The 13,078-nt window shown below is 45.6% G+C and overlaps 1 protein-coding gene across 1 annotated transcript in view; it reads left to right on the forward strand.

The window, feature by feature from the left end:
• Window positions 1-12,335, forward strand: part of LOC139919551 (titin-like) — a 121,463-nt gene extending 109,128 nt beyond the window's left edge. The window contains exons 142-151 of the mRNA XM_078286282.1: window positions 196-495; window positions 741-1,316; window positions 2,049-2,354; window positions 2,867-3,457; window positions 3,667-8,729; window positions 8,877-9,033; window positions 9,177-9,667; window positions 9,953-10,106; window positions 10,399-10,707; window positions 10,960-12,335. Coding sequence (XP_078142408.1) covers window positions 196-495; window positions 741-1,316; window positions 2,049-2,354; window positions 2,867-3,457; window positions 3,667-8,729; window positions 8,877-9,033; window positions 9,177-9,667; window positions 9,953-10,106; window positions 10,399-10,707; window positions 10,960-11,252 — 8,240 coding nt within the window. The 3' untranslated portion in view covers window positions 11,253-12,335. The remainder of the gene's footprint in view (window positions 1-195; window positions 496-740; window positions 1,317-2,048; window positions 2,355-2,866; window positions 3,458-3,666; window positions 8,730-8,876; window positions 9,034-9,176; window positions 9,668-9,952; window positions 10,107-10,398; window positions 10,708-10,959) is intronic.
• Window positions 12,336-13,078: the final 743 nt, after the last annotated feature.

The raw sequence follows: 13,078 nt of genomic DNA on the forward strand, positions 1-13,078 counted from the left end.
GGTGGTACATACAGTATATAATACAATAATAATAATAATAAATGTTAGTTTCAGACCACAGTTACAAAGTGTTTTACAGACAAAACAATAATAAATAAAAACGAATAAGATGAAGGACTGTTATGGACAGCTTTTTAAGGACAGAGAAACAAAGCCTTTTGAATTAAACTGACTTGTTTATTTCTTTTCTTCCAGACAAGCCAAGCCAACCAGGCGAGATCGACACAGTGAATGTGATGAACAACTTCATCACCATCCGTTGGCAAGCGCCAGAGTGCGACGGTGGAAAGGAGATCCTGGGCTACTGGGTGGAGTACAGAAAGTCTATTGAGAGCACCTGGAAGAAGTGCAACAAGCAGAGGCTGAAGGAGAAGGAGTTCACCATGCCCGGACTGGCCGAGGCCACCGAGTACGAGTTCAGAGTGTTCGCTGAGAACGAGACTGGAATCAGCAGACCGCGCAGGACCGCCACATGCATCAAGACCAAACTGAGTGGTGAGTAAACTGAAATATTCATGCTAGGAAACAGATATAATGTCAGTGTTATGGCATGAAAATTACATGTCAGCATTTAGCTGACTTCCAATCAGAAATGACTAAATGTAAGACACATTTGGCCATGTGTTTCATAGTTGTTCCTTTCCTTTATAAACTAATATGCATCTCTGCATCAATATGACCAACAATGCAATACGAAATATACAAGATGCTAAGATGAGATCCTTGTTTTGTACTTACAGTCGAAACTAAACCAAGCCTGAGAAAGGAAATGGATGAAGTAACCGCTAAACTCGGCCAGCCCGGAGTCATGAAGTGCCAGATTATTGGCAGGCCTGTTCCCGAGATCAAATGGTACCACGCCGGCAAGGAGGTCGTCGAGTCCCGCAAGTACGAGATGAGCTCCGATGGCCGCAACCACTCCCTGTCCATCATGACGGACCAACAGGAGGACGAGGGAGAGTACACCTGCAAGGCCATCAACGACGCCGGAGACGCTGAGACCACCGGCACTCTGGTGTTGGAGGCCGCTCCCCGGTTCCACCCCGACTACACGCTGAAGGACACCTACTACGCTGGCCTGGGAACCACCCTCCGCATCCACGCTGTCTACATCGGCCGCCCCGAGCCCAAGATCATGTGGCTCCACGGGGCCAAAACCCTGGAGAACACAGAGGACATCAGCATCGAGACCACCGAGCACTACACACACCTGGTCATCAAGAACGTGCAGCGCAGAGTCAATGGAGGAAAATACAGAATCAGACTGCACAACCACTTCGGCAGGGCTGACACCGCATTTAATGTTGAAATCTATGGTATGTTCATATAAATCTATCATAGCACTTTGGGCATTTAGCTGACAGTCTTGTCATGAGAGTGATTTGCAATGAGTGCAGTAGCAGATTTACCATAGTAGTACACACTATAGGATGTAATGGTAGTGCAGCGATATTGCTGTTAAATTGCTACAATTTTCATGAATTAAATTAATAACTTGCATTTCTTCAATGCAGAAATTTTTACGATTACACATAGCATATGTGTAATATCTTTAACTTCTTATTCTCAGTTGTATCATATACAAAACAGTTTCACAATGCAGCAATAATGTTATCACATTGATCAACAAGCCTTCATATAGTAAAGAAATATATGATACATACATATATATATATATAAAGTCGCTCAAAATAAAGGGAATGGAAGCAATTTACTTGTGCAATGTCAAAAATGTATTAAAGCTTCAAAAGTGCATAAATCAGCAACAGCGCATAATGAAAACATATATAGGCTCTAAACATTTTGGCTGGGGTTGTCATAAAGCCTGTCCGACAAAGCCACAGATTATCTGTATCTCTCTTGAAGGGAACTAACAACTTTGAGGGTCCATATGCATTTGCTGAGAGGCTATTTGTGGCGCGGCCGATTGCATTGCTTACAGAATGTTTATAAAGTGGTGGGGACAGAATCGGAAATTACACATTTACACATTTCAAAATGTGTAAATGATCTCTACGGTAATATCAACTACCATTGTTTGTTTCCAGACAAACCTGACATGCCTCAGGGCCCCATTGTCCTGGACGCCCTGCTGAAGAACTCTGTCATCATCAGCTGGAAGGCTCCCCAAGATGACGGAGGCTCCATGATCACCAACTACATCGTGGAGAAGCGTGAGGACAAGGAGGGCACTGAGTGGGAACTGGTGTCATCATCCATCAATGGCACATCTTGCCGTGTGCCCAACCTGATCGACAGCGCCGGATACTTCTTCCGTGTTTACGCTCAGAATCGCTATGGCAACAGTGAGCCACTGGAGCTGGCTGCTCCTATCCTCATCAAGAGCCAACTGGGTGAGTTTAGGCATAAATATTACAGTGTCTTTTTTGTGAACTTTAGCCTGCTGTAATCAATCTATTAGATTACACTGTAATAATACAACAAATTATGAGATAACATTTTAGTAATTGAAAGTAATCGAAATTGGGTCTTTGTAGCAGCAAATATTAATAGGATACAGCAAGAAGGAAAAGAGACTATAAATAAGAATGGAGCAAATGAGAGGTAGTAAACACAACCAACAATTAAAACACTACAACATATTGGAACTATAAGAATGAAAAGTATGAAATATAATAACACCATGTATGCAGGGTGTGCAAACTAACAGCAGTAGAGCATACAGAGACCAAGAAATAAGTGGATAAATATGTGTGATATGAGAATACAATACGGCTAATAAATTCATATCTCAATATCATATACAATACCACATAAATTCAAATATAGAGAGAGATACCCACGTACAATGTGCAAAACTACTGAAAACACTGATGGTTTCTGGTTTATGTCCTCCTATCAACAGAGAAACCATCACCACCTCTGTCGCCAGTTGTGTCTGGAATCACCAAGGACTCCTGTGTGGTTTCCTGGAAGCCTCCAGTCAGCGACGGCGGCTCCAAGATCAAGAGCTACTGCCTTGAGAAGAAGGAAAAGAAGGGCGAATGGACTCCAGTGACTACTGATGAGATCAAGCAGACCGTGTTCTCCGTCAAGCGCCTCACCGAGGGCTCAGAGTACATCTTCCGTGTGAAGTGCGAGAACCTTGGAGGACAGAGCGACTACAGCGAGGAGACCTCTCCCATCGTTCCAGCCACAGCTGTTGATGTCCGTGCTCCTGCCTTCAAGGAGGAGCTGAGGAACATGAGTGTCAAGTACAAGAGTAATGCTACCCTTGTCTGCAAGATCACAGGACAACCCAAGCCTGTGATTAAATGGTTCAGACGAGGAAAGGAGATCCACTCTGATGGAAAGAAGATCAAGATCCAAGAGTTCAAGGGAGGTTACCACCAGCTGGTCATCACAGAGGCTGATGAGGAAGACTCTACTGTGTACCAGATCAGGGCCACCAACCAGGGAGGCTCCATCTGTGCTACAGTATCTCTGGATGTTGAGGGTAAGCTCACAGATAGACGCATTCATTGCAACTGGACAACTTGGAAAATTATACAGAATTACTTTCAAGACCATTGTATTAGCACATCTATAACTCATTTTTCCTACCACTGGGTTTTGCAACGTGTAAGTCTGCAAAAGCAATGTTTGAATAAAAATAAAACATTACATAATACAGTTTAGCTAATGTATTATTTCTCTTGTTTCTAGTTCCTGCCAAGATCCACCTGCCCAAGAACCTGAAGGACAAGGAAGCCATCCCCGCCCTGCGTGGAGAGGTGGTCAACATCAAGATTCCATTCAGTGGCAAACCAGACCCTGTCATCACATGGCAGAAGGGACAGGATCTCATTGACAGCAACGGCTATTACCAAGTCATCGTCACCAGATCATTCACTTCTTTGGTCTTCACCAATGGAGTGGAGAAGAAGGATGCTGGTTTCTACATCGTCTGTGCCAAGAACAGATTCGGCATTGATCAACAGACAGTTGAGCTGGATGTGGCTGACGTACCTGATCCTCCACGTGGCATCAAAGCCAGCGACGTCTCCAGAGACTCAGTCACACTCAGCTGGGTGGCCCCAGCAAACGACGGTGGCAGCAAGGTCACCAGCTACATCATAGAGAAGTGCCCCACCACTGCTGAGAGGTGGGAGCGTGTTGCCCAGTCCCGCGACACCCACTACACTGCTATCAATCTCTTTGGAGGAACAAGCTACCAGTTCAGAGTCATTGCTGAGAACAAGTTCGGTCAGAGTGCTCCATCTGAGACCAGCGGCCCTGTCATGACCAAGGAGGACAAATCCAGAGTTCTGCTGTACGACAGGGAGGTTGATGATACCGGCCGTGTCCCCAAGGGCAAGGCTCAACACTCCACTGCCAAGAATCTGCACAACAAATATGCGATTGCAGAGGAACTGGGCAGAGGCCAGTTTGGTATTGTCCACCGCTGTGTTGACATCAGCTCTGAGAAGACCTACATGGCTAAATTCATCAAAGTGAGGGGCGCCGATCAAGCCATTGTCAAGAAGGAAATTGCAACACTGAATATTGCCAAACACACTAACTTCCTCCTCCTCCACGAGTCCTTCGACAGCCCTGAGGAACTGGTGATGATCTATGACTTCATCTCTGGTGTTGACATCTTTGAGCGCCTCAACACAGCTGACTTCGAGCTTAATGAGCGTACAATTGTTAACTACATCAGGCAGATCTGCTCAGCTCTGGAATTCCTGCACGCTGAGAGCTATGGCCACTTTGACATCAGACCTGAGAATATTGTATACACGACTAGAACCAGCTCTCATGTGAAGATTATTGAGTTGGGCCAGTCTAGACACCTGACTCCTGGAGACCAAATCAAGATTCAGTATACCACTGCAGAGTATGCCGCTCCTGAGATCCACCAGTGTGACATGGTTAGCACTGTGACTGACATGTGGTCGGTTGGTGTCCTTGCCTATGTGCTCCTCAGTGGTCTCAATCCATTCACTGCTGAAACTAACCAGCAGATGATTGACAACATCTCCAATGCAGCCTACAGCTATGATGATGAGTCCTTCAAGCAGGTCAGTGTTGAGTCATTAGATTTCACAGACCGCCTAATGACCAAGGAACGCAAACACCGTATGAGTGCTGCTGAGGCTCTGCAACATCCATGGCTGACGAAGCCTGCAGAGGAGATCAGCACCAGAATGATCCAGACCAACAGGCATAAGAGATACTACCAGACCATGGTCAGGAAGGAGTGGAACACTGTCGTCTCTGCAGCTCGTGTGGCCAGCGGTGGCTCCATCAGATCCCAGAGAGGAGTCTTCATTTCCAAGGTGAAGATTGCTCCATTTGAGCATGGCCCTCTCGCTGGCCAGGTTAGCCACTCAGTGGTGAACGAGGGAGGCAGCGTCAAGTTCATCTGCAACATTGAGAACTACGACAGCACTACTGAGGTGACATGGTACTGCGGCGTCAGACAACTTGAGGCTGGTGACAAATATGAGATTGAATATGAGGATGGCTTAGCTGTAATCACCATCAACAAGATTACCAGAGCGGACGATGGCACCTACCGATGCAAGGTTGTGAATGAGTACGGTGAAGACAGTGCCTATGCAGAGCTGTTTGTCAATGGCGTCAGATCTTACCGCGACTTCTTCACAACCCGTGTGGTGAAGAGGGTGAAGCGCAGAATTGACACTGCCAGAATGCTTCAGAAGCCACCCGAGTTCACCCTGCCTCTGGTCAACCGTACAGCCTACATTGGCGAGGACTTGCGCTTTGGTGTTACCATCACCGTCCACCCTGAGCCTCGCGTCATCTGGCACAAGTCTGGACAGAAGCTCATCCCTGGATCTGACGACAGGAAATATACCTTCATCAGTGACAAGGGTCTGTACCAGCTGATTATCCGCAACCTTGAGGTGGATGATGATGCAGAGTACAGTGTTGTGGCTCGTAACAGGTATGGCGATGACAGCTGCAAGGCTCGTCTTACCGTTGTTCCTCGCCCCAAACCAGCAGACAACACCCTGAGGCCCATGTTCAAACGCCTGCTCGCCAATGTTGAGTGCAGGGAGGGCCAGAATGTACGCTTTGAGATCAGAGTATCTGGTCACCCCACACTGAAGTGGGAGAAGGATGGCATGCCTTTAGCCTTCGGACCATCTATTGACGTTGTCCATGAGGGCCTGGATTACTTCATCCTGCATGTGAAAGACACTCTCCCTGAAGACTCTGGTGTGTACAGAGTTACTGCTACCAACTCTGCCGGATCTGCCAGTTGCCAGGCCACCCTGAAGGTTGAACGCGTCACTCATGTAAAGAAAGAGTATGAGATGAGTGATAAGGACAAGAGGAAGGCGGCTGAGAAGGAACTACTGGACAAAAAGGTGAGGCTGTCCCAGATTTTGTCTGGCACTGATGTTATGCCTCTCCCACCCGTGGCAATGCAAGCTGTCAGGGAGGCAGCCACCATGTTCAAACCTGCTGTGACCACCAAGAAGGGTGAGAAGACTGAGGCTGAAATACAGAAAGAGAAAGAAGAGAAGAAGAAGCGGGCAGATGAGAAGAGGCTGCGTATGCCATACGATGTCCCCACTCCTCGTGTTATTAACCCAGCTGTCCTTGAGGAGGACATGGAAATAAAACACTTCAAGCCCTTCTCTGACATGAAGTGGTACAAGAAGCTGCGTGATCAGTATGAATTCCCTGAGCCCATGGACAAGATCAAGCAGAAGAGGATGAAGCGCATCCGCCTCTCCAGGTGGGAGCAGTTCTATGAGGTGCCTCTGCCTAGAATCAAGGACCAGTATAAGCCTAAGTGGCGCATCCCATCCATGACTCAGGATGACTTGGAGACTGTGAGGCCTGCAAGGCACCGCACTCCCTCCCCTGAGATGGAGGCATACCACAGGATCAGGAGGAGGTCTCTGGGTGACCTGTCAGACGAGGAGCTGTTGCTGCCTGTGGATGAGTACCTGTCCATGAAGAGAACTGAGGAGGAGAGGCTTCGCCTGGAGGAAGAGCTGGAGCTTGGCTACTCTGCTTCTCCACCTAGCCTCAGCCCTGTTCGCTTTGAGCTGTCTGCCCTGCGCCCCTCATCACCTAGAAGAGTCTACAGTGATGATGAGGAGGGAGAGGACATCCACAGATATGACTCCTACCGTATTCCATCTAAATACGAGGCTGGCCCAAGCTTTATTGACCTGCGCCAGCGCCATGACAAGGCCACATACAAACCCCCTCGACAGAAGCAGAGGGTGTATGAGGAGAAAGAGGACCAGGAGCTGTTGCGCCCACACAAAACTACTCAGAGACTCACCTCTTACAAGAGTGCACTCAAACACATGGAGTTTGAGGAGAAGACAAAAGTCTCAAGAAAGGAGAAGACTGTCACCGTCTCCACAGTCTCTGCAGGTGTTGAGTCGGAGTACCTGACTTCTGTTGCTTCCACATATATTTCTAAACCAATCAAGAAGCTCCCATCACCTGAACCTGAGAGGAGGAGGAGATCTCCTACACCTGAAAAGGCAGCCAAAACAGATGTGACCTTCCCAAAAGTTGACTTTATGTCCAGGTACGAGGAGAGGAAGCAGGCTCTAAGATCTGAGAGGAGGTCAGTGGAGAGGAAGGTAGAGGTGGTAACCCAGGCTCCTTTCAGCTTGGACCATGTCCCACGTGTTACCATCAGGATGCGATCTCATCGTGTGCCATATGGCTCCAACACAAAGTTTACCCTGAATGTCCAAGCTAAACCTGAGCCTGAGATCAAGTGGTTCCACAATGGAAAAGAGATCCAGCACAGCAGGAAGTACCACATGACCAACCTGAGTGGAGTCCTGACTCTCCAGATCACTGACTGTGTGACTGAAGATGCCGGCACCTACCGTGTAGTCTGCAAAAACGCCATGGGAGAGACTTCCGACTATGCCACTTTGGATGTAGCTGGAGCAGAATATGCTGCCTTCTCTTCACTCCGCAAAGATGAGGAGCCTCCATCCTCCTATCTCCCTGAAATGACTAAGACAGAGGTGTATCACGTCTCTTCCTCTAAGACAACAGTGAAGGAAACAGTGAAAGAAACAGTGAAGGAAACCACCACTGTTGTTGAGAAGAAAAAGGAGAAGCCTAGTCTTCCTGCCAAGATCCTGACCAAACCACAGTCTCTGACTGTGGAAGAGGGAGACCTTGCCAGATTTGAGTGTGATGTTGATGGTGAGCCAGCACCTTCCATCACCTGGCTGCATGAAGGAGCTATTATTGGTCCCTCTGCACGTCACCACATCGTCTCTTCTCAGTACAGCTCCTCCTTTGAGATCTCCTCTGTTGAGATGTTGGATGAAGGCAGCTACACTCTGCTGGTGGAGAATTCTGGAGGCAAGCAGGAGGCTCATTTCACTCTGGCCATCCGCAAATCTGAGTCCAGGGAGAAAGTTGTCGCCCCTCCCAGAATCACCTCTCCAGAGGCCAAGTCTCCTCTCGCCAAGTCCCCTGAACCAATCACATCTCCTCGGAGAATCAAGTCCCCTGAGCCAATCAGGTCACCCCAGAGAGTGAAGTCTCCATCCTCAGCCAAATCCCCTACTCCATCTGAGAGGGAGAGGGTTATGTCTCCAATCAAATCACCAAAGAGAGTGTTGTCACCAACTCTTGAAAAGAAGCCCTCCTTCTCCACTGGGCTGAGCGACGTCACAACAGCCTCTGACTCTATTGTCAAGCTAACAGTGAAGATAGTAGGAGAGTCCAAACCAGCATTCTCATGGACGAAGGATGGAAAGGTAATATATTATAATAATCAGACTCGCTAATCCTTTTAAATTGTTTGTATCAAATATAAAGTAATGGAGGAATGACAGACTTCGGAACAGTCAGGAAGGAACATTATTAAGACTAAATGATAATTTAATTTTCTTTTCCATTGGCAGGCTCTGTCTCAGGGAGGGAAGTATGAAATCTTTGAGGAGTATGGCTCAGCACATCTTGAGATCTATGAATCTGAGGTCTCCGACAGTGGGGTGTACAAGTGCACTGCTACCAACAGTGCTGGAGCAGTGTCTACAACCTGCACGGTCACTGTACGGGGTAAGAAAGCATATGCTGACTTAATCTATGTACAAATGTAGATAGCAAGCTTGTTCAAGCAACCGTCTTTTCTTGACCTGCAACTACAAACACTGAAATAGTTTCCTGACATTAAATCTAAACTTTCTTAATTCCTCCTTCAGGCTCAACAAGCTCCAAAACAAAAACTCAAATCTCTGAGCATATTATGAAAAAGGAAATGGTCCAGGAGGAAGTCCAGTCTTATATGAAGGAGGTGAAAGCCTCCCACACCCAGATGTCCATGACAGAGGGCCAGTCTCTGACTCTGAGGGCCAACATCCCTGGGGCCTCTGGCATCAGGTGGATCCTGAACGGGGTGGACCTGGCCAACTCAGAGCAGTACAGATATGGAGTGTCTGGAAATGATCAGACCCTGACCATCAAGTCAATCAGCCAGCAAGAACAGGGGGTCATCACATGTCAGGCTCAGACAGAGCACGGTCTGGTCAAGTGTCAGTTTGACACCTCGATCACGACCAGGCGCTCAGACGCACCCTCCTTCCTGGTGCAGCCCAGGTCCCAGAATGTGAACGAGGGACAAACTGTCAAATTAACCTGTGAGATTGCAGGAGAGCCTGCCCCTGAAGTGGAGTGGCTGAAAGACAACATTATTGTAAGTATAGTTAATGTTCATTTTGATTGTTTCTTTTATGCCATTCACACAGAAATTTGTATGATTTAAAAACATTAAGGATACCTCCAGAAAGCCATCTGACTTGTTACCAAGCCTACCGGCTAAATCTAGTGGTACCAAGACTAAACATTTTTAGTGTAGTTGTGATTTCACAAGGCAAGAAAGTTTTGCAGTGATCTTGAAACTATTTGTAATATAATTCAAAAGATGAGGGCTGAAAATTTCTTTTAGTATTTGGCTGACTTACTCTCTCTCTCTTTGCAGGTATCTGTGACATCAAACATGAGACTGAGCCGCTCTAAGAATGTGTACACATTGGAGATACATGAAGCTGCAGTTGCAGACAGTGGGAAATACACAATAAAAGCCAAGAATCAATATGGACAGTGCTCTGCAACATGCTCCCTCAACGTCTTCAGTAAGTTGCCGCTGCACTCAAATTAAACACACTGTTCCTCGTTCACTGTTCCTATTTCATTGGATTTTACAAGTTTCTCATCCTATATGAAACTTGTATTGCATAAAAATGCTTAGGAAATGTTCATTTCTAATCAATTCTCATTCAAAATTTTAAACACTTAAATGGACATTCAAGGTACTTCAACAACCCAGCTCACACTATATGTGTATGAAGAAATTACATACACAGATACAAAATAATGCATCCATCTATAATATCGGTCATGTGCTTTTCATTTGCATTCTCACAGCTCTTGTTGAAGAACCAACCAAAATGATTATTATGGAGCAAAGAGCTTCTGCTGATGCTGCCAGCATGCAGAAAAGTTACTCGGCTTCATCAGTTCAGATGGAGGCAGCTTCCATGCAGGCTGCCAGTTACAGCAGCTCCCGTTCTGCTACTGCTGCGGTTTCGTTTGAGAGCATGTCAGCGACTAGCATGTCTGCCATGATGGCTGAGTCAAAGGTTACCATGAGCTCCAGCAGCAGTATGATGGAAATGTCTTCTCACTCACATGTAGAGGCCTCCTCACTGAGGGCCCTCACCACAGGGGTTAAAGGTGAGATGCAATCGCACTTAAAGTTACCAGCACCTGTCGGTAACTTGCACTTACAAGTATGTCAGCTTTGATTGTAAGTGGCCCTCGATTAATCTGAGCATCTTCATAAATAACTACCATGTAAAACAAATGCAAGGTGAAGTGATGTCATGCAAATGTAAGAGCATATTGGTCGCGCTCTTTGTTTCGCAAATGCAAAAACTTGCAGCATGTAACCCTACTCACCGACCTTGTTTCTCCCTTTGACGACAGGCACTCCGCCAAAGATCGAAGCTCTTCCACATGAGATTAGTGCGGAGCCAGGAAAGTTCCTGACTTTGGCAGGAAGCTTCTCTGGAGACCCAGCTCCCTCCGTCCAGTGGGTTCGCTCAGGCAGGACTCTGCCCAACGGGGATGACAGGTACCGCGTGGAGCGCACCGCCGACCTCGCCACCCTCATGATCTCTGCGGTGAAGGAGGACGACGCCGGAGCCTACACCCTCAAACTGTCCAACGAGCTCGGTTCCGACTCTGCAACTGTCAATGTTCACATTCGGTCCATGTAAAGAAAAAAAAAAAAGATGGAAAAACATCAGCAAGTTAATTTCTATCCCCACTTCCCTTATCCAGATCCTTTTTATTTATTGAATTAGCAAAAATAATCTTTACTTGATAAAAACCTGGATTTCTGTTCTTGTAAATATGAACTATTTTTATACCAAACTTGACATTAATTTATGCCAAACTAGACTAAAGTCTAAAGTTGTTATAAAATGTGCCATATTGGATAATTATGACTTAGGATTTTTGAACCACTTTTCTGTGACATGTACATAATGTATATAGCCGAATTTAACGGTTATGGAAAATGTATGCATTGTTATTTATGACAATATTAACTGAAACAAAAGAACGAATGATTTAGCAGGAGAAAGTTTCACATGAAACGAATACCCTGTTAGACTTAGAAACTAAACACTGTGCCTCAACAATAAGTTGAAGTCTTAAGATTGCCTCAACAGGTAGAGAGGCTCCCTGTTGAAGTTATGAACGAGAAACAGAAAGACAATGTTATTATGAACACGCATCTGTGCGTGCGATATTACAGTATCCTATGAATTGTAACATGAGCATAAGGCCCTGAGTGCTGTTTGCATCTTACCCTCATGTCAAGCAGCATGAACTGGCCTTGTGCTCAGACTGACTATGTCATACCACCAGTTTAATGACATGCTCAGAGTGCGAGCGGCCTGCACTCTGGGCTTTAGATTATTTTAATGTGCACCGTTTCTGGCAAAGGACAGTTGCATCGGCTTTTCAAACGTAACATCTCCTGGCCATAAATAAAAAAAACAAAAGTCAATGCAAGTACTCCTTTGCAGAAGCGGTGCCATCTCTTGGAGGATAGCTAGGTAATGTGTTGTGTGTTTGAGTGTGTTTTTAGCTTTTAGTAATTTCACCTTGTCAGTAGTCAGGGTTTTCATCAAGCCAATGTACCACAGTGATTCCATCTCCTGTGAAACAAAAGAAAAGCAATTTGCATTTATGTTATGCCCTGCACTTTGATTTAATTGATCTGTTGATGTAGAACTACCATTATATACATCCTCCTTGAGTTTTATGCATTACTGATTTAATAAAGCATGATTTCAGCACTATAGAAATGTTCTCTCGGTCTGTTTATTGGTCTCTGTCTGTCTCGTTGTGTATTTTCATGCTCGTGACATTCATGATGATATTCTTATTCTACTGAGACTATTCTAAAAGATAACTCACTGTATCCCACTCCACTGTCTTCACTCATGTTATACTGTAGAGTGGTTTCTTACAACACCATTTAAATACTGTTTGTTCCCCATCAGACCTTAACTCTTCTCACAATCAGGTGCTGATCTCACTGAGCTTCACTGATTTCAGGAAGCTGTGGCCAAGATCCTCATTTTGTGTTTCCTACCAACTCATCCCTCTGATACATTCATCAGCTTCTTTAATACAAGTCACCAAACCAAAGCAATAAAGAAATCAGGAAATGCGAGCCAAGTGTTTCCTGATTCTCTACAGGAATATTTACAGTATGTTGCCAATGCAAGGGACATAAAATCATTAATGAAACCAACATCTGGTCATCTAGTTATTACACAGAGAATGAATAGAATAAGTATACTGTGACGCATAGTGTTTAGGGAGTTTTGCTTTGGTAGCTTCCAACTTAAAAAAAAATATATATCTCTCTCTTTCTCTTATGTCCTTATATTTCTCACATTTAGTTGTTAAATGCAGCGCAGTTTCAGGTCTGTTCATGTCCCATCAGCATCACACAAGCTATGTTTCCAGTGCTGTAGAACTGTGGCAGGTAGATCTGTAAATACAAATACAAACAGCAATGCATGCT

Source organism: Centroberyx gerrardi, chromosome 10 (genome assembly GCF_048128805.1).
Source record: "Centroberyx gerrardi isolate f3 chromosome 10, fCenGer3.hap1.cur.20231027, whole genome shotgun sequence".
NCBI classification, from domain to species: domain Eukaryota; kingdom Metazoa; phylum Chordata; class Actinopteri; order Beryciformes; family Berycidae; genus Centroberyx; species Centroberyx gerrardi.